The 19,206-nt window shown below is 43.9% G+C and overlaps 1 protein-coding gene across 1 annotated transcript; it reads left to right on the top strand.

Moving 5' to 3' along the window:
- Window positions 1-9,543: 9,543 nt before the first annotated feature.
- Window positions 9,544-18,994, top strand: DNAJC7 (DnaJ (Hsp40) homolog, subfamily C, member 7). Its single transcript, XM_010288786.1, is given in 14 exon segments — window positions 9,544-9,628; window positions 10,161-10,285; window positions 10,377-10,398; window positions 10,401-10,471; window positions 11,057-11,131; window positions 12,687-12,805; window positions 13,162-13,315; window positions 14,112-14,276; window positions 14,997-15,088; window positions 16,226-16,299; window positions 16,830-16,976; window positions 17,208-17,360; window positions 17,907-17,969; window positions 18,703-18,994. Coding segments are annotated over 13 exon segments (1,248 nt in total). The 5' UTR covers window positions 9,544-9,628; window positions 10,161-10,210; the 3' UTR covers window positions 18,741-18,994.
- Window positions 18,995-19,206: the final 212 nt, after the last annotated feature.

The raw sequence follows: 19,206 nt of genomic DNA, 5'->3' as shown, positions 1-19,206 counted from the left end.
GCCCGCAGTCCCTCCCGGGACTGTGACATGCCACATGCGGTGCAGGGCTGTACTTGCTGCCGGGTTACGCTTTATTTTGGGATGTCTGTGCTGCAGGTGCCATGTGAGCTCTTACGGCCTCTGTGTGTGCCAGGATTAGAACATACACCCTATAGTGGAGTCAGGCTGTCTTCAGTCAACTAGAGTTTGAGTGTCCTAGAAATATAATTAATATCCTTTCTGTCTCGAGGCCACACGGGCTGGTGTCTGAAGAGAGCTTTCTCCCATTGCCAAGGACGAGGAGGAAAGTATTAAACTGTGGTGTAGAAGGGAAGTTTCAAACTCATAGATTTGCGTGCTCTGCTCTTCTTCATCATACCCAATTCCCTTGGCCCTGGTACCGTTTGAAATCTACACACAGCAGTTTTTATTCTGTCCTGCCTTGCTGTGGATAATGGGAAAAATGTCAGCTGCAGGCGAGTGTTTGGACAGAGTCTTGCTCTGAAAATGTTATCGTAATTGAAGAGCTTCTTCAAGTTCCAGTAGCTGGTTTATTTCTAAAGTGGTCTGGTACACCTTGCCCAGGGGAGCAGGCAGTGTCATCTGAGGCTGGGGGTGCTGGGAATCCCAACCTTTCTTGCCCGTTTTCTTGCGAGAGCAAGTGAGCCGGTTCCCGGCAGCAGCTGAGCATTGCAGTCTCTGCAGGCAGTGAGATGGGAAGGTCCGATGTCTAGGAAACTCTGCTGGTGCTGCGGCGTTGAACACTGGCAGTTGGTTATCTCCTGGGGAACTGGGGAGGAGAGAACTATTTCTGTAGAAGGTGAGGCAATTGCTCCAGAAAATTATTCAGTGGATGGAATTAACAGGAGGAAACAAAACTGAAAGTGGCCTCTGAGGAATAGTATTTTCAAAATAATATTGATGGCCTGAGGTGTTTTGTGCTGCTTGTTTACTGTCAGAAATTGAAGGCTTAAAGGGAGCCGTGCTCAGAAGGAGCTGGCTTCCTGGTGATGTCATTCTAATGAGTTAAATTAGATGTTGCTGAAGAGGCACCTGGATGTTGTGCATAGAATACTGACAAATTGCATGGCCTGTAAAGTTGGGAAAGCCCCGTTTACGGGTAAGTCATTCCTTGCCCCAGGCTAATTAAATGTGGTGTTTGAAATGTTAAAAATATCCAAATGTAAAAACCATGCTGAAGGCACAGTCATCTTCTGATAGTGACCTCTAATGTTACCCTTCCTTCCTCCTTCCCAAGTTTCATTGCAGAAGCGATGGGCGCAGGAAACCAGTCATCAACAGGATGATCTTCTTGGGAAAGGCTGAGCAGGTGCAGAAATAGAAGAATTCATGGGCAGTGTTCAGTCCTCGCCCTGCTCTGAGTGGAAGGTTCAGCTGTGAAGAGTCTTGCGCATCTGGGTTTTTCTTGGTGTAATAAGGCCAGTGCTGTAGTTTGTGATTATTACCACGCAATGCTTTTGTTAGGTGCTTTCACAATGTTTCCTTTTTTTGTGGTTGTTGGAATATTACTCCTTTATTTTGCTAAAATAGAAACGTGTGGATAGGAGATGATTATTCTACTTCCAGTTATTCTCTTTGGTTGCTCAGAAAGTGCAGGCCTTACACACTCATGCCTTTCTGCCATCTGGGGCTGATTTTCTTGGGGTCCTGTGCATTAGCCTCTTCTCTACTTTGGCCCTTCCTAGCTTACATCAGCTGCTTAACTTCTGTAGTTCAATTAATCTAATGTAAATTAGGGTGATAGTCACTGTATTAGGGAGAGTAGTTGGAGGCTTAATTAGGTGTATAATGTTTGTAAAACATCTTGAATGGTGTAAGGGCTATGCAGGCAGTCCACATTAATGGGCATGCACAGACATAAACTTAATCTGATTTAGTACAGCCTTTATGATGTGTCTGTGCTAGCTTCTATAAAAAACAGCAACAAAAGTGAAAACCTTTTCTGAATCATTGCTATAAGTCAGCATCAAGGGTTTCCATGTTCTGTACTTCTGTTTAGGACTTCTAATACAACAAGATACAGGTACTTTGCTTAAGGACTCACCTTTGTCTAAATGCATGATTCTGTTCTCTGTGGCTTAGTAAAAATTAGGAGATGAGCAAAAGTGGAGATCTGTATTTCAGAATGATTGTAACAAATGCACTGAAACAGCTGAAAACATGCCAAAAGGCTCACTCACAGGTTGTTTAAGGGACAGGAATAGCGTGTGGTCACAGGATAATTATTGTCTGCTGCTGCCTAAATTGTGGGGGTCCTTATGGAAAAGGGTTGATGTAATTGCATTAATTTTATCTGCTGTGTAGTGGTGCTGTTAGTGCCAGCTTCTCTGCTGGGAAGTATCTAATGAGCAGGGCTTGAGTTGTGGTGTGGTCAGGGACTGGTACACTCCCCAAAAGTCACTCTTTTTAATTAATTTTAAAGGTTTCTAACCCTTGGGGACAGTTTTTTCCCTGGGCCCAGCTGGTCTGCAAGCTTGGGGACTCTTGAGTTTTGCCAGGGAGAATTTCCTTGTCATCTTCCTGGCAGCCCTAGATTCTGTCTGATGTGCGTGCTTAAGGCTGGATCTTTTTCCTCATTCTTCAGCACTGGAGTGTGTGGAAACCCCTTAAAAAGAAATATCTCAAATTGTTTGGAAAATATCATTATGAAATGATCTGCCCAGGCTGCTGCTTTTACAGTGCTTTTGCTGCAGACTTCAGATGTGTTAATGCCTCAATAGGAAATCAGTTACCTTTAATAAAGCAATGAAGGTGAAATTTGCCACACAAAGGAGATTGTACAGAAGTCAAGAAGGTTTCAGACTCTGCCTGACTTTGGGTCACTAGTTAGTTCAAGAGATGTTGCCTGGAGGTTGTCAGATGTTGGTGAGTACCAAGAGTCTTTCCATTGCTATTTTGCATGAAATGAGCTGCATCTTGGTCAGGCTCCCCAGGAATAAATGTCATGACTTGACTGCTGTCACAGGGAGCGCTGGCAGGAGCGGGGGGTTGTCTCAGCTGTAGGGGCACCGTTGGTGGATAAGAGTTGTTACGGGATAGCATGAAGAAGGTTCCACTGTTCCTGTTCTGCTTGTAAATGGGCCCTTGAGTTTCCCAGGATGTAAATCTAGCCTATTTTACTAATATGTAATTACTTTACAACCTTATGATAATATGAAGAAGAAGCAGAAGCTGCTCACGTAGTTGCTTGCTCTCTCATACATTTGCGGAGTATTTGAATACTCTCAGTTAAGTAGTCGTTTTATACAGTATGAAAAGCTGCTCAGTACCTACAATTCTAGCCTTTTTCTCTGACGTGAGACATGCTTTTTTAGGGTGAATCATGTTGTAGATGCAGTTGTTTTACCATGGAATTCTTACAGCTGGCTGGCTTCCTTCATTTAGGCCTCTGTGGAAAAAAGCAGTCTCTAGCTGGTTCTAGACCCTTCCATGGGTTCTCATGACAGCCATGATGTGACCCTGCCAGAAATGATCACGCCATTGCTATGAATTAGGTTAATACCGAGCTCTGCGAGCAAGGTGTGTTACATAACTGCACAATTAAGGTCCGGGGCTCGTCAGGCTGTTTTCACTTACAGCTGCAGGGGGAGGTTTGGTTCATTTCTTGTGGTGTATTTTGGTTCTTGTGGCTTTTGGTCTTCCATGGTTGATTTTGTCCTCAGGTATTGGGAATGTTTTGGGGTGTGTGTCAAGCATATGGATTTTTTTTATGCACCCTCTGGATTAAATGTCAATTATGTTGCTATTGTCTGCTCTTGTGAGAGACTTGAGGCAGGCTTTTGCTGTTATGTTTGTTTCAGTTGGTGAGTCTTTAGACTATCCATGCAGATACTTGCACGTACAGACTCAAGATTTCCCTGGTTTGGGGCATGCTGTGGGTAACTGTTGTCGTTTTCATTTCTGTCTTGCAGCCAGTAGTAAACCCTCTGCTTGCTCAGTGGGGGGTGCTGATGTGCAGAGGAATGTGTTGCGTGGTGCGCTGGTCTACTCTGCGTTCCGTTCGGTTTCTGCTGCAATAGGGTCAGAATGATGCTGTCTAGCTGCAGAGTGTGACCACAGTATATGTTATATGTGATTTTGTGTTTTGTTTTTAGGGACCTGCTTTTGCACCTGCAGCTTTCCTCCATGCGCCAGAGGCAGAAAATGCAAACGCTATTAATGGGAGATCTAGAGAGAGAGAGAGAGACAGAGATATATTCCCTCTAAATTCACTCTAAATACTGAGACAGAGTGTAAAACCTAACCTGGAGGAAGGGTCTCTAAAGCGTACAGGAAAGTATACCCTTGTATATCTCTGTGGCCCATGTAGTGTTTGGCTTCTCTTCTGAGTCCTGAAAGAAGGGAGGGGAGAGTATAGTATGTCCAGTGGCAAATATGACAGCTAATTTTAAGCTCTAGACATCTGCCTGCTTTACACTGTATTGAGATCATCAAACTTATTTTACCCAGGCAGCTGAGTAACATCTGACAGCTGAGAATCTGGGCTGGATTTCAAACAAAAAAAATGCCAGATAAAGGCACTGTATCTTATTAAAGAACTGCAGGAATTGCTTAGAAAAGGCAGGTGTGTTCCTTTCGTCAGAGCATCACAAAAAAGATTGTTTGGCCAGGGCACGATTTTGGAGCCTTCCTTAAATCCTAGATTTTTGTGAGGTTTTTTTCCACTGTTTCGTAATGGAGACAGGAAATTAAGTAGGAGTGAGGGTCGAGAGAGCAAGTCTGCCACCTGCTTAAGTGCTGAATTTCTGTAGCTGCGTAGTATTGTTGTGAGTGCATGTACCTGTGTGCACAGGATCTGCGCCAGCACCCCGGACCTAGCAGCTGCTGTTTGCACAGATACCCAAAGTTCCCAACGACTTAGAAAATGAGGTGCATTGCAAGATGGGTCTGCTTTCGTTCTCGTTAGGAGCTGGGGTGGGAGGGGTGGAAGCCACGATCAGCGCTTGAGCAGTGTGCGGAAGCTCTGAGGAGGAGGCAGAAGTTGTTAGGCAAACGTGGGATTGTGTCACTGGTGCGCGGGATGGCTGCTTCTCATAGCTCTTCTGTTCCGGGAGCAAGCAGGGGCTGAGCTTTCGGCAGGGCACGGGGAATAGAGGGAGCCTTGTGGTGGTTCCTTCTCCCACCTGGCAGGCAGTGACCTTGCGCGGCACCCTCTGAGCCTCTGGGTGTGCGAGGGGAGCAGCGGAACGCGCGCCTGCTGCTTGCCTTGACGGCAGGTCACCGCTCTAGGGTGACAGGGGCTGTAGCATTTGAAGAATTGAGGGTCCTGACAAACACTATAAAAGAGAAAAAATTTACTAGCTTGCCAGGAGAAAGTTACTCCAAACAGTCCCCTCCTTGTGAGCTCATGGTGCATGCAAGCAAAGACAGACAAGCTTCTTCCCGAGACCCTTGGTGCAACTCTTCCCTGTCTTCTGCCTCCAGCGTGGAGAGGCCCTGAGAAGACACTAACCTCCTCTCACAAAGAATCCATTCAGCCTGCATCGTATTTTTAGCAAAGCACGATTCTTCTTCAGTTTCAAAAGTAGCAAGTGGGGAATGCAGCCTACATCAGTGCGAGATGCAGAATGATCTCATTCAGGCTGCAGCATCTGTTTGGATTAAAACAATTACCAGTGATATCAGGAGATCTGCATTTTTTTCTTGTTATAGCCAGAGACTGTGGTAAACAAGAACTGTTTTCTTTGTGTGCTTTCTATGTCAGTGGAGCACAAGTGGGGAGAGATGCTTCTGTTCTGTGTCTAGGATCTTAGACCACAAGCCTTGAGTTTCCAGCAACTGTCTTTGCCTTCATGCTTTGGAGGCAATTTGCTTTTTCTTTCACAATCTTTGTTTCATCATTGAGTTTTAAGCCATGTGAGCACTAGAAATACCTGTGCACTTCTTTCCTGCTAGTGTTATCTGATGTGTTGTGACTTGATATATCAACAATCTGTGTTAAAGTAAATGCTCAAAAGGAAAACAGACTAATAAAAAAAGAGTAGAAAACAGTAATTCTTGTGCTTACGTGTTTTCTCTAGCATCTCAGAACACCAATGCTTTGTGAAAGTTGGTTTTGCCATGTATGTGTTTTCTTTCTTCTGTTTTCCCAGCTCTTCCCAGCAGTTTGTTGGCAGACAGGGTGTTCTGGCACCCAGCCCTTTAGCTGTATCTATTAGACGATGCTTCCTCATAACATGACAGGTAAAGTTGCTAAAAGACTTGTGAATCAGGGACTGGTATGCTAAGCAGGTTACAGTGGTGGCTCAGATGAATTCTGCCGTTAATACTGTTCATCCTTTTCTTTAGACTGTGCGACAGAGGGCTTCTGAGGGAAGGTACTTGAATAGGATCTGTGGTTTTATTTTTCCATTTACGATTACAGAAACAAGAGAATAAAGCTTTGGTTAAACTACTTACTGACAAGGTCCCAGAAGTACAGAATTGCTGATTATTTTTTCCACTGTATTTTGAATGTTTGATCTGTAATATTCAAAAAAGGTGGTTATGTTTGGACACATTTTTAATCACGCGAAGTATGAGTCCTGCCACTTGTGATACAGATCCATCCAACAGGCACATAATCATGTCTAGATCTTGTGGCCCTAGGGAGGGAGGAACACGGAGGGGTGCTGTACTGGCAGCTGCCTGCTGCTCAGAGTCTGGCAGTGCTCTGGCTTCTGAGGAAGAGCAAGGCTGCAGAACAAGCACCTGCCGTGGGCGTGATGATGGGAAAGATGGGGCAGAGGAGGTACAGGAGTTTCCCATCTCAGATGGGCGAGTTCATCGTTTGCTGGAACAGGAGCAGATGTAGCGGCGATGAACTGAATCCGGGAGCTGTGACAAGACCCTTCCGAGGCACTGGGGTATGTGCGCTAACCTGTTTCTTTGCCACCCGGTTATTTATTCATCTTATTTCAAATAAATACAGCAATGTGGCTGCATGTTCTTTCTGTTGCTTGACTTCAGCAGAGTTACAGCAGGGGTGCATATGCTCTGTTGCCAGGGTGTAGCTGATAGCAAAAGTTAAAAATGGAAGTGAAGAGCACCCACTTCAGCTGTGGCCCGCGGGCCCTCGGTGTGGCAGCTCCCTGTGTCTATTGTTTTGCCAGCTGGCAAAACTGTGCTGGTTCAGTGAAAACAACCCTTTGCATGAGTCGGTTGTGTGGGAATGGCCAATGGCAAGCCTGAACGAGGGTAAAAACATGTGAACTTGTTTCAACACAATTCCCTTTGTTCTGTCTCCAGTAGGCTTGCTGAACATTGTTCTCGTTCACTGGCGGGGTCCCCCCTCCTTGTTTCGGCTCCTACAATGCCTTTGCCGAGATGTGCCCTGGGAGCGTCGGGGGGCTCTGGCAGCGCTTCCCCCTCAGCGAGGACACTGCGGCTTGAGTTCAGTCTGTCCTGGGTTGGCAGCTTCGTAGTGAGGGCAACTTCCAGTAGATAAATGCATTTCTTGCATGAGGATCTGATCTCTAGGTACTTCCAAAATAAAAATGCTAAGTGATGGTCAACTCCGACCAAATCTGCTCTGCACCTCAGGTCTTTTTTAGTATACTGAAAGAGGCTTCTCACTATGGTACATTCTAACAATATGTCTTCTATAGTAAGAGCCCCTTTTCCACTATTTGAGTGTGTTGTAGCTACAACCTTCAGTGAAGATAGCCAACTTCTGTCCTGTTAGGTTTGTTAAAAATGTAATTTGTGAAAGACAAAAGCCTTTGCTTCCTCTGGGAAAAACCCAGTCCTGAAACAGGCCCAAAACTGCATCTAATTTTTGGGAGTATTGTAAAAGCATACAGAAGTATAGAAGTGGATCGCTTGCGTTGTACCTCTGTGATAATTAGCCTAATTTTTTAAAGGTAAAGATTATCTCTGTGTTTATAGTACCTGGTAGACTGAAGACTGGCTCTGACTCAGGCCTTTGACTCTTATAGTAGTGTTGCTAGATGCAGAAATAGAGCTTCTCAGCCCTGAGAGCAATTGAACAGCTCATGTTTGTTCTGGAGTTGGATGGAGGTATTTGTATGTAAAAGGTCCTGTATTCCTGCATTCTCTCATCTGGCTTGCTTTTGTTTACCTTGGATTTCCCTGTAAATCACTTTCCTGCAGCAAGTGGTACAAAGAGACATCTTCACTTCTGGATCCTTCTTTCAAGAAAATGCTGAAGCCAACATTTCAGCGCAGCCTGGAACGGACCCATGTTTGAGCCTGCAAGTGTGACTCTGCTCTGGAAGACTGGGGGGGTCACCCAGCTCTGTTAGCTTCCTTGGCTCCTGCTTCATCGCTTCTGCAAAGGCTGGTTCAGATCAGTTGGCAGTCACACAAGAGGAATAAGATGACCTGTAATAATCAACTTCAGCTGTACTGCTTGTGATAGGGTCATTTCCCCTGTGCAGGTGATCCCCGTGGCTGGACTGCTCTGGCAGAAGATTGCTAGTTGTTGAAGGAGAGAGTAGCTGGGGCTTGTAGATATGCTGGCTGGGTCCCTTGTGGGACATGAAGGATGGAGTCTGAGCTGGTCTTTATTCTGATGGTTAGAATTTGTATTTGTCTGGGGCCAGAGTTCTGGTTGTGTAAGTGCTCTGGAGAGTGGACAAACAGCGTCTGTCGCTCTGGCTACAGCAGTGAAGTCCCAAAAGCAAGTCTTGACTGCTGAATCTTGGAGTGGGGTGATGCTTCTTTTGAGCTGGCCTCATAGTTTTTACATGTTAAACAGTCTAGGAGGCGAAGCAAGTGAATTAAATCACTGAATTTAATTTAGTGAAGCTGAATTAAACTTCAGCAGCATGGTACTAGTTCCCTCTCAGACTGCTTATCTAAAATGGTGATGGGAGATGGGAGAAGAGAGAAGGGTTTAATTTCCTTCAGGGGAAACTTTGCTTTCAAGAGTTTAAGGGATGCTGCTTTAAACCATATGTTGTGTGTTTTTAAATGTCCTAAACTGTCTCTGCAAATGCTTGCTCTTGAGTGTGAGGACTATTTCTGGACCTGTTGCCAAGGCAGTGCCAAGCTTCTGCTTGAGGTTTGCACTCTTATTTCTCTTTGATTTAGCTGTCTTTTGAATGTAGAAATTGTTTTTGTCCTTGTTTCTTAAGTATGTGGGACTACTTCTGAAAGGTAGACAGCACTCTGTTTCTTGACTTCAATGACTGCTGAGGTTATGCAGCACCTCACAGCAGCAAGCTGGCTTGATGAACCTTGTACAGCTGAGTTTTGCTTGACTCTAGAAGCCAGTGCATCTGAGACCGAAGGGAGAGTGCCCAACGGTGGCTTTAGTTGGCCATTGCATTCCTGTAATGTTCAGCTAGGTCATATCCCTGAGTATCCCTGTTCGTGGCCCTGGTAAAGTGATGAAGTATCTGAGAGCCAGCAGGACATGAGGTGCACGGTTTTCCCCTGAGCAGTGGATACAGAGGAAATCTTGCAGCAACCAGCTGCGGGTGTTTTGGAGCACTGAAGAGTTACACTAAGATTGCTTGGGGACCAAATGCGTGGTCATGGTCAGAATGTTCTGATGATCAATTCCTCTTAAAAGGTGGTGTTTTCCTTCCTTTCAGAGAAGCAGAATCATTCAAGGAACAAGGAAATGCCTACTATGCCAAGAAAGATTACAATGAAGCATACAACTATTACACAAAAGCCATAGGTGAGAAAAGTTGGTGATTAATATTAACATTTGCTGAATACCATGTTCAAAAATTAAAGCTGGTTATTGATTTAAAATACACCAGCAAGGTTTCTAAGAGCACATGCTGGATGAAAACATTTTGCCTGTTTTAGTTACCTTGCAAAATTTTACCAGATTGGCACTGACTTGCGTTATCAATGTGGGTGATTGCAGCAGTTCTTTGTTTCTCCTCCAGCCAAGATATTCTTAACATGAAACCAATCCAGCTTTCCCTCTAACGCAGGGTCAGCAGTGCTGCCAGACTGAGCACCACACTTTTGTTCTAGATGAATTAATTCCTGTATATAGTGTGGGGAGCAATAATTTTATGACTTGCTATTCAAAACAGCTGCTTGATCACCGTGTGTCATCATAAGCAACTCAGGTGACATGTTATAAATTGGGAGGAAATGTGAATTTTTTTAATCCAACGATGGCTTTTTAATATGTTCTACAAGCTATATAGCTGCTTGCGTTACACTAACAGTGAGTGCTCTTACATCTTCTCCAGATACCTGTCCTAATAATGCCAGTTATTATGGTAACAGAGCTGCCACACTCATGATGTTGGGGAGATTCCGAGAAGCACTGGGAGATGCTCAGCAGTCTGTCAGATTGGATGATAGCTTTGTAAGGGTACGTGGAAAACTTCATGCTTCTTATTCATGTCTGAATACCCTTGTCTCCACCTCCAGCTCTTGCATCTCCCTTTTAACTGTCTTCTCAGGGCCATCTACGGGAAGGGAAGTGCTCATGGCTGCCAGCCGCTGCTTTCAACGAGTTTTAGAACTGGATCATAAGAATACCCAGGCACAGCAAGAGGTAGGAGTTCTTCAAAATTTAAATATTCCCAGTAGATGGGGCTGTCAAAGGGAATGGAATGAACTGGTAAGTCTTTTGCTTTGAATTTGCAAGGTGGAATCACAGTCATTGTTAGTAATGACTGTTTGCATGCTGTGAGGTAACGGGGAAAAAATGAGATGCTGTCACAGCCTCTATATCTGTTTTTCAGTAGACCACCAGGTTGCGTAGTTACTTTTGTGTGTGATTGTCTCTTCTTAGCAGAAAAGCATGGAGGCTAAGTTGGTGTTTCACCAGCACTCCAGAGGAGAAATGGTGAATGGTGGTAAGGGAGCACAGAAACGGGTGATGCAGCATGTAGAAGGCTGCTGCCACTTTTGTAGCTCATTCACAGGGGTACATTTTCCTGGGCTACCAGTTAGGTCGCTTGATTTCAAACTGATTTTAATGCTGGCATTAAAAGTATTCATGTAATCTGCATTATTTTTCCATGGTTTGCGATAGTTTTTGCTCTGGCATTTTAGGGATTGGCTGCTTAAGTGCTGCTTGATGGTGTTTCAGACCATCACTGTCCTGCCACACTTGCTGTGTTCTCCTGTCTTTCAGCTGAAGAACGCCAGTACTGTGCTTGAGTATGAAAAAATAGCTGAAGTGGATTTTGAGAAACGGGATTTCCGGAAGGTGAGATTAACTTGATTGTTTCCTGTAGCATTATGAACTCACATATTTTACCTGGCCAGTTCAGCCAGATGCATGTCTGATTTCCCTGCCTAACATTAGCTGGGCCCTAATGGGAGGTGCTGTACAACAAACTTTTGTATTGAAGCAGGGCTGTCTTGTGAACTGTAATAGTTGTGAAAATGGCAGAGCTCATGCTCTCTTAGCACTGAACGAATGAAAAGTGAAGAGGGTGACTGGCTCCAGCTGAACATCCTCTATTACGGTTTGCTTTGCAGGGTGAGCGGAGCCGTGAATGAGCTGTTCGATACAGATTTTGTCAGCAGCAGCATTCGATCACACTTTGCTCTTAAAATGTATATCCAGGATTCATCTTTCTCAACTCCTTAATAAAAAAGAAAAGGCAGTGTCTGCCAGTATTATAGTGAGAGTCATTGAAGGAGGAACGCAGATCTGCGTGGGGCATCCTCCGTTACTGTTTCCAAATCTTTCTTCCCAAGGGCTGTAACAGGATGCAGCTGGTACTGACCTGATACAAGAAGAAAGGACAGCATGAAATCTGAAAGGCACCAAACACTTCTCATGCAACTGTTTCTGTTCAGTGGATGCATGTAAGGCCCAAGTTGAGCCCAGAAAGGAGGCTGTCCAGCACATTAAGCTTATTGTTCAGGTCACTGACTCTTAGGCTAAGCTCAAGATTTTGGAAGGGTGAATGTCAGCTTCGCATCACTTGGTAATGAGGTGCAAATGGGGTGTACGGTCAATCTGGATTTTGTGTGTAGGAGTTGCCCTGCCTGTATTGCATGTTCTGGGCTTTTGCATCTGTCCCTTCACTTCTGCCATCTCACTCCTCTGGGGAGGCTCACATGAAATGTGATCTTTGTTTCTGGACCTCTTGCTCCTTCCTCACCCAGAAGCCACTGGCTTCTCAGTCTGGAGCACAGTGCTTCCCACAGCGGGCAATCGTGATGTCACAGGCCGGGGAAGCAGATGAACCTTGGTGGAACAATGACCCTGTTCTTGTGCAGATGTCCCCACCAGAGGCACAGGGATGGAAAAGACCTATTAGATCACGCTGCCCATTGCAGTCGGACCAGTGTAAGATCAGTCCCTGCACTGTACTTTTTTGTGTTTTGTCCAGTCCCAACTGTCTCAATCTATTGAATTTCTGTCCTTCCCACATGTCTTTATAGTGCGGGAAACAGGGCCAGAATTGTCTTCCTTGGCTTTTTCTTTAGGGCCTACAGTTTCAGAAGAGTTAAAGGGATGGACCTTCTACAGGTATCCCTTGACTCTTCTGAGAAGTGCTATGTCATAGTAACGTAGCAGGTGCCACAGACCTTTGTACACAAAGCCCTTTAAAAGACAGGACAAAAAACCTGCACATGAGGGAAATTTTCTGCTGAAATGTCTCCGGCAGCAGAGGGAACAGGTGTCTGCACGCTTATTTTCCTGTTCAAAGACAAATATGAAATCTCGAGTGTGGTAATGGTGCAGCCTTTAAAACTAGGCCTTTGGCTATTTGCTTTGCTCACATTTGTATTTTTTCTCACACCAGGTTGTATTTTGCATGGATCGTGCTTTGGAGTTTGCTCCTGCTTGTCACCGATTCAAAATCCTCAAGGCCGAATGTTTAGCATTATTGGGTCGCTACCCAGAAGCACAGTCTGTAGCAAGGTGAGTGTCTTAAGGTCTAGAGTTTGAGTAACAGCTGGTGGTGTGTCCTGGCTGCTGCTTGTTTTCCACAGCCCAAAATGAATGAGGGAATATAAAAAAGCAATAGTCCTTAATGCAAATTGTGATGAGGAAGAGTGCATTAATTTATCCCCTTTAAGGTTAATCTTACTGGGAAGCTGTGTTTAGGCTCAGTTAATAACCAGCAGTCTTGCTTGAGCAAATTCCCCTACTTTTTGCACATCTGTACCACAGACTTGATAACATAACTAAATATCCCAGTGGAGGAAGAGTGCTTTTGGAGATCAGAGGGAAACTGAAATAGTGAAACGTTTCATTTTTTAACGTGTCTGTTACAGTGACATCTTACGAATGGACTCAACAAATGCCGACGCTCTGTATGTCCGTGGTCTCTGCCTTTACTACGAGGACTGTATTGAGAAGGCAGTGCAGTTCTTTGTCCAAGCGCTCAGAATGGCTCCTGATCATGAGAAAGCATGTCTTGCCTGCCGAGTAAGTTGTGGATACTGGGGATGGGACTGCAAAATTACCAGGATTTTTCTTTTTTTTTTTAATCCAAGCACCTAACTTGATTCTGCTGGATCAATCCCTTCTCTCTCAACATTATCATTCCCCAGATCTCCACTAGAAAGTAGTATGTCCAGCCCTTCCCAAAGACAACCAGCTGCTGCTTTAGTTAAAGCTGAATTGCTAGAAGCTCTTTCTCAGAAGACTGTGATGCTTTGAAGACTGCCTCCCTTTCATTCTTCTTTGCTCCTTGATCAGATATAGGAACAATAAAACTAGGTCTGTCAGTTCTAAAAACTTCTGACTTTCAGATTCAATATTAGTGCCTACAGGTTGACTTGCATTTAAACATTGTTCCTTTTATGTTGCTCCTTCCCTCGTTTCTACTCTGTTGTAATTCTTTGGCTGACTTTTTAAATCTGTTGACTTGTATAAGATCTCAAAAAGTGAGGTCCCGTTTTTTTAAAATACATGATTTTTTTTTAAATACATACATTTATTTCACTCTTAAATTACTCTTAAACATTAGACAACCTTTGCTCCTGGGGAGAATGCCTGTAACTGGCACTGGCTGTTCCTTAGCACTTCTCTCGGGGGAAAAGCAAAATGCTTACAGCTCGTTTCAGCTGCTGTAGCCAGGCTGTGACTTTTGTATCTTTTAATGGTGTTTGAAACCAAGTTAGAGCACTTATGTTTGAGGACCTTCACCCAGCAAAATAAGGTGCTTGGTACCCCTGAATCACTTACCTAATGTCCTTATCCAGGGTATGTTTTCTTTCAGAATGCCAAAGCACTTAAAGCAAAGAAAGAAGATGGGAATAAAGCATTCAAAGAAGGAAACTACAAACTAGCATATGAACTGTACACAGAGGCACTAGGAATAGATCCAAATAACATAAAAACAAATGCCAAACTCTACTGCAACCGGGGGACAGTTAATTCAAAGGTAAGAAATGGTCACCTGGCAGGTAGTCTTGCATCATATTCCTCACCACGTAGTTTACAAATTGCAAATCGATTATTCTGGAAATTATAGGCTTCTCTGGCTGCTCGGGCAGCTGGATCTTTCTAGTGCTGTAGGCAATGTTTCAGGTTTTTGTACTTGCACAATGGTTGAGTCTGTTCCAAACAGCCAACAAAGTTGACTCGTGAGGAAACAAAACTCAAATACTTGGGCTGTGCAGAGTGGGAAGGAGAGGAGGAATGTAGTTTAGCCTTATCTTAATCAGCATAAAGGCATCCTTACTTGTTTTCTTCCCGGAAACATCATCTCTTATTCTTCTTGTAGATCATCTGTCTTGCTTTGTTTTTTGATCTAAAAAAATATTCCCTAGTTAAAAAACCCTGGACGCTTTTTCCAGGTTTGCAGTTGCATTTTAGTCATGGTGTTTGGACCGTTCTGAGGAAGGCCCTTGTTTCCAAGTGCATTTCTTAAAGAGAAGCACGACATAGTTCTACCATTTCACTAGCCAAACTTCAAATTTTTCCCTAGGGAATGCAAGCTTTGTCTTTTTGGGGAATTGCAAAAAATTTCCCAGATGCAGACACACAAAACAGTGAGATTTTCCTAGATTCTTTACACCTTTCAGTTGCCTAAAGTCATAATGCTATTTAGTGGAATTTGTTCTTTGATTGGGATTAACTTAACTTCCGTCTGACATTGTAGCTTAGGAAACTTGAAGAAGCAATAGATGACTGCACGAATGCGGTAAAACTGGATGACACATATATCAAAGCATACTTGAGGAGAGCACAATGGTAAGTAGACCTTTATAATGGACATGCTGAGCAGGTTTGTGGGTAGGAACCTCCTCCCTACAGCACTGAGTGACAGGGATAACAAATCTGAAACTTAACTGAATAAAAGGTTCTGTCTTCAGGGGCCCTGAGTTTGTCCCTCTTTCTTATGCTCACCAGGAGACATGGGAAGCTCTGTGTAGTCTGTCCTGCCTACGTGGATCTGGGACTGCCTATTGATGGTTGTATTTAGGCAGGATTTATTCTAAAGCTTGACTTAATATGGTTTATAGACTAACGTAAGACGTTCTGTCCCAGAGAGCCTCCCTCTCAAGCTTTTTTGTAAGGGCTGGTGCACATAAGAGATCCTATCCTGGCAGAGCTGTTCATGTTTCCAACAAACCAGATTTTGAAATGGGATGCCCTGCCTCCCGTAAAGGAGAAATCAGCTGAGACTGTACGTATTTCAGCCATAGATAATGCTGCAGTGCGGCGCAGTGACGCTGAGCGAGTTGTACAAAGGATGCTCGGGTGTCTATGTCTGCTTTGGAACTTGGCACCAACCAAGGAAGTAATCAAAGCTCTGGCCTGACTGTGGATTTAATTGCTACTTTCCTCAATACTGATTATTCCCCAGTTTGTGGTAAAGCTGCCTGGCTTATAGATGAACCACAACTGCTTTTGCAGCCTTCCTGTTGTGCATTCATTTTAATTCACAACCTTCAGTGTTCTTCTTGAGCTCCATCTCAGTAATTGCTAACTTACAGTAAGTAGCTAATATGAGTAAGGCTGAAATGCCAATAGATGGACACATTTCCCTCTCTTTGAGGTGCCAACATTGTCACTAACTAGCGTTGCTAGTGTACAACTTTGCACCAGCTTCCTTGAAGTCTTGCTGGCTGGTGTGAGTTCCTTCGGCTGGATAAAGTAATTATCAGATCATTGAAGTAGAACTTATGCTGCCAAATGAGATTGCAGTCTCCACTTGGAGCCCAAAGTACAGGTTCCCATGCCAGCATTTCCCACAAAGCAGGTGTCTGGGCTTCCAGTCAGTCTAGCAGTGACGCTTTGTGGGTCCCTCCAGTAATTGCTCTCTGCAGTCCAGTGCGCACCTTTTCCTGTGAAGCACACCTTGGCCACCGTTGTTTCTTTCCACAGTTACATGGACACAGAACAATATGAAGATGCTGTAAGAGACTATGAAAAGGTTTATCAGACAGAAAAAACAAAAGGTGAGCATATTGACATTCTTCTTGTGCGCGTAAGGTTCCCTTAACTGGCCTTTTTCTGTTGTTGCTTTTGTTTGCCTTTCCCCCCCACAATATGCTCTGATTTGCAGCCTTCTACCCCAGCAGGACAATACTGGAAAACTCCTCAGAAGCACTCAGAAATGCCTGTCTCAGAATCTGGTTTCTCTCCCAACACTGAATGCTGAGAAGATAATTTAGCTTGTAGCTAAAGCAATGCACTAGATTCAGAATATCTGGTTATGGTTCTCGTTCTTAACTGCTGTCTTGCTTTTTTAGTAGCCTGAAATGAAACGGACAGAGTAACATTAGTCCTTGTGGTTCAGTGTTTAACTGCATTTGGAAACAGCCTTAAGGGGACAGTGAGGCTTTAATTAGCTACCTGACTGTAAATCCAAGTGGATTGGTTACTTGTGGCACTTGAATCCTTCAACATGTTGGTCTTCAGCCTTCTAAAAGCAGGAGGCTGTGCCTGACACTAAAGCTGCTTTTCTTTGGCATTCACTTCGTTCTAGAACACAAGCAACTTCTAAAGAACGCACAGGTGGAATTGAAAAAGAGCAAACGGAAAGACTACTATAAAATCCTTGGGGTTGACAAAAATGCCTCTGAAGATGAGATCAAGAAGGCTTACAGGAAAAGAGCACTAATGCATCATCCAGGTACCCATAGTCTGTTATTAGAGTATGCATTGTTGCTTTGATCCCCTTGCTCCACGCATGTGCCCTGCGCAACCAGAGGCAGGAATAAATATGAGAGAAGGAGTTTCTTGACAAATAGCATTTCTGATTCCCCAAAATTATACATGCTGTGACAGTAGCTGGGAGTGTGTAGTGTTTTGCATTTACACTAGAAACTAAAAGCCTCTTTCCTGCTTGTTTTTGTATCCCTAGACCGACACAGTGGGGCAAGTGCAGAAGTACAGAAGGAAGAGGAGAAGAAATTTAAGGAGGTTGGTGAAGCCTTTACCATCCTGTCCGATCCCAAAAAGAAGGCCCGCTATGACAGCGGGCAGGATCTAGAGGAGGATGGATTGAACATGGGAGGTAAGTGTTGCTTAAGATGTTCTACCACGGCAGCCTTTAAAAAGATCAGACCATTTAGAGTCTGCTTTCTCTAAAGCAAACCTCCCACTTGTAATAATTCTGTGAATTGAGTCGGTTGGGTTTCTGAAAGCATTTGAATGGCAGATCTGCACTGAATGTTTCAAGTTGTCAACAGTCTACGTTGTATGGTGGATGTTATCCTTGACTGAGACAGTAGGAAATAGCTGCCATTAGCCAGAAGTCTTTCATAGGAGGTGTAAAATAGCATAATAGAAAGATTGTGGGTCCCTAAATGCTACTTATCCAAGCTTCTTAGAGTGCCCCATGATCGAAATTATCTGACAAATGTTGGTTTTACCTATTTTCTGCTAGTCAGCGGCGCTGTACTCTGCTGTGTGGCAGTGCTCAGAGCGAGCAAGCTGTTTATAGCTTTTTGTCCATTTGTAAAATCCTTTATGGTCCCTCAATTAAGTGACAATTTCTAAACTGTGAAAAATGTAACTGACTGTTTCACTTCAGCTCATAACTTCCTTTTCTTCCCCGTAGACTTTGATGCAAATAATATCTTCAAGGCTTTCTTTGGTGGGCCAGGTGGCTTCAGTTTTGAAGGTAGGTGGAAGTGTTCTCCCGTCAGCTTTGGAAACGTAAGTACACAAATCACTTGACAGCTGAGTTTCCCAGCGTGGATGTGGTGTTCAAGGAGAGTGTTTGACTTTTCCATAGAAAAGTATCTAAGCTCTTGGAAAGTTCTGTCTGCACAGCATCCCAGCTGACGGCCGGTTCTGGTTCTGTCGTGTTCAAAAGCGACGAAACAAAGGGGTTCCCTTTTCAAGCAGCGAGTGTAGGCTTTGGCCATCTCCGTGGTGCTTTGCTGCTTAGAGGGAGTAGAGCGTAACTTGCGTACAGCTGCTGGTGCTGAAGCAACAAAAGGTGATTCTTGGTCAGAAGTCCTGTGCATATGTATCGCACAGCGCTCTCCTGGTTTCATAACACTGAATCCTCCTGAAGGCCTCAGCCTGCAAGTATTTTGAGGTGACTGGAGGCAGTGAAGTGTGTGTTCCTTGCGGTCTTATGTTAAGTGAATTTTGAGAAGTCTTGCACGCTTCGTATACTGTTTACCTTCCTCTTTGTATATCTGCCTCCTTTGCCCATATTATCAGTAGTCCAGTCTTGTTGGAAATTAGCTGCTGGAAATGCATAGCAAAGATCTCGTCTCTTCTACCTGCTCAAATGGTTTTGTTTAAATTAAGTACTGACTTGTCATCAAGCTACTGCAGGATAGTAGTTAACCGTATTGTCTTTGAATTTTGAAAGTGCTAATATCTTTCATTTTCTTTTTCAGCTTCTGGGCCTGGAAATTTCTTTTTCCAATTTGGCTAAAAAAAACAAACAAAAACAAACCCACACATACCTGATCTGCTTATTTTAACCTTGAATATGGACATACTTAGACTCCTTCCTTCATCATGTCTCATTGTACTTAGAGCAGTTTCATTTTTCTCAGTTGGAGACCTCTGTTTTGTGTGCTTTTGTGTGTGAAGAGGAAACCAGCTCGGGGAGGGGAAGGCTTGTGAATTTTGTTTTACTGTTAACTTTATTAAAAAAAATAAAGCTTTGAATCTTTTGGTCCCTCCATGCTGGCCCGTACTTTCAGACTGTTCCTGCTCCTCGGCAGAGAGGATTTCCCTGAAGTCCTCCTGGAATCTCGACTTGTAAGAGGGTGAAGTAATCTGTTTTGTTTTAGTTGGGTCTGAAGTGCAGTATGGCAGCATGTCTAGGGTTTGTAGTAACTTGTAAGTTATCTTAATCTACTGAAAATATTGCCAAGATTCAATCAAGTTTCATA

The sequence above is a fragment of the Phaethon lepturus genome, unplaced genomic scaffold (genome assembly GCF_000687285.1).
Source record: "Phaethon lepturus isolate BGI_N335 unplaced genomic scaffold, ASM68728v1 scaffold41456, whole genome shotgun sequence".
In the NCBI taxonomy this organism is placed as follows: Eukaryota; Metazoa; Chordata; class Aves; order Phaethontiformes; family Phaethontidae; genus Phaethon; species Phaethon lepturus.
Note: the sequence above shows the minus strand (reverse complement) of the source record. Positions and strands in the feature narration are given on the sequence as shown.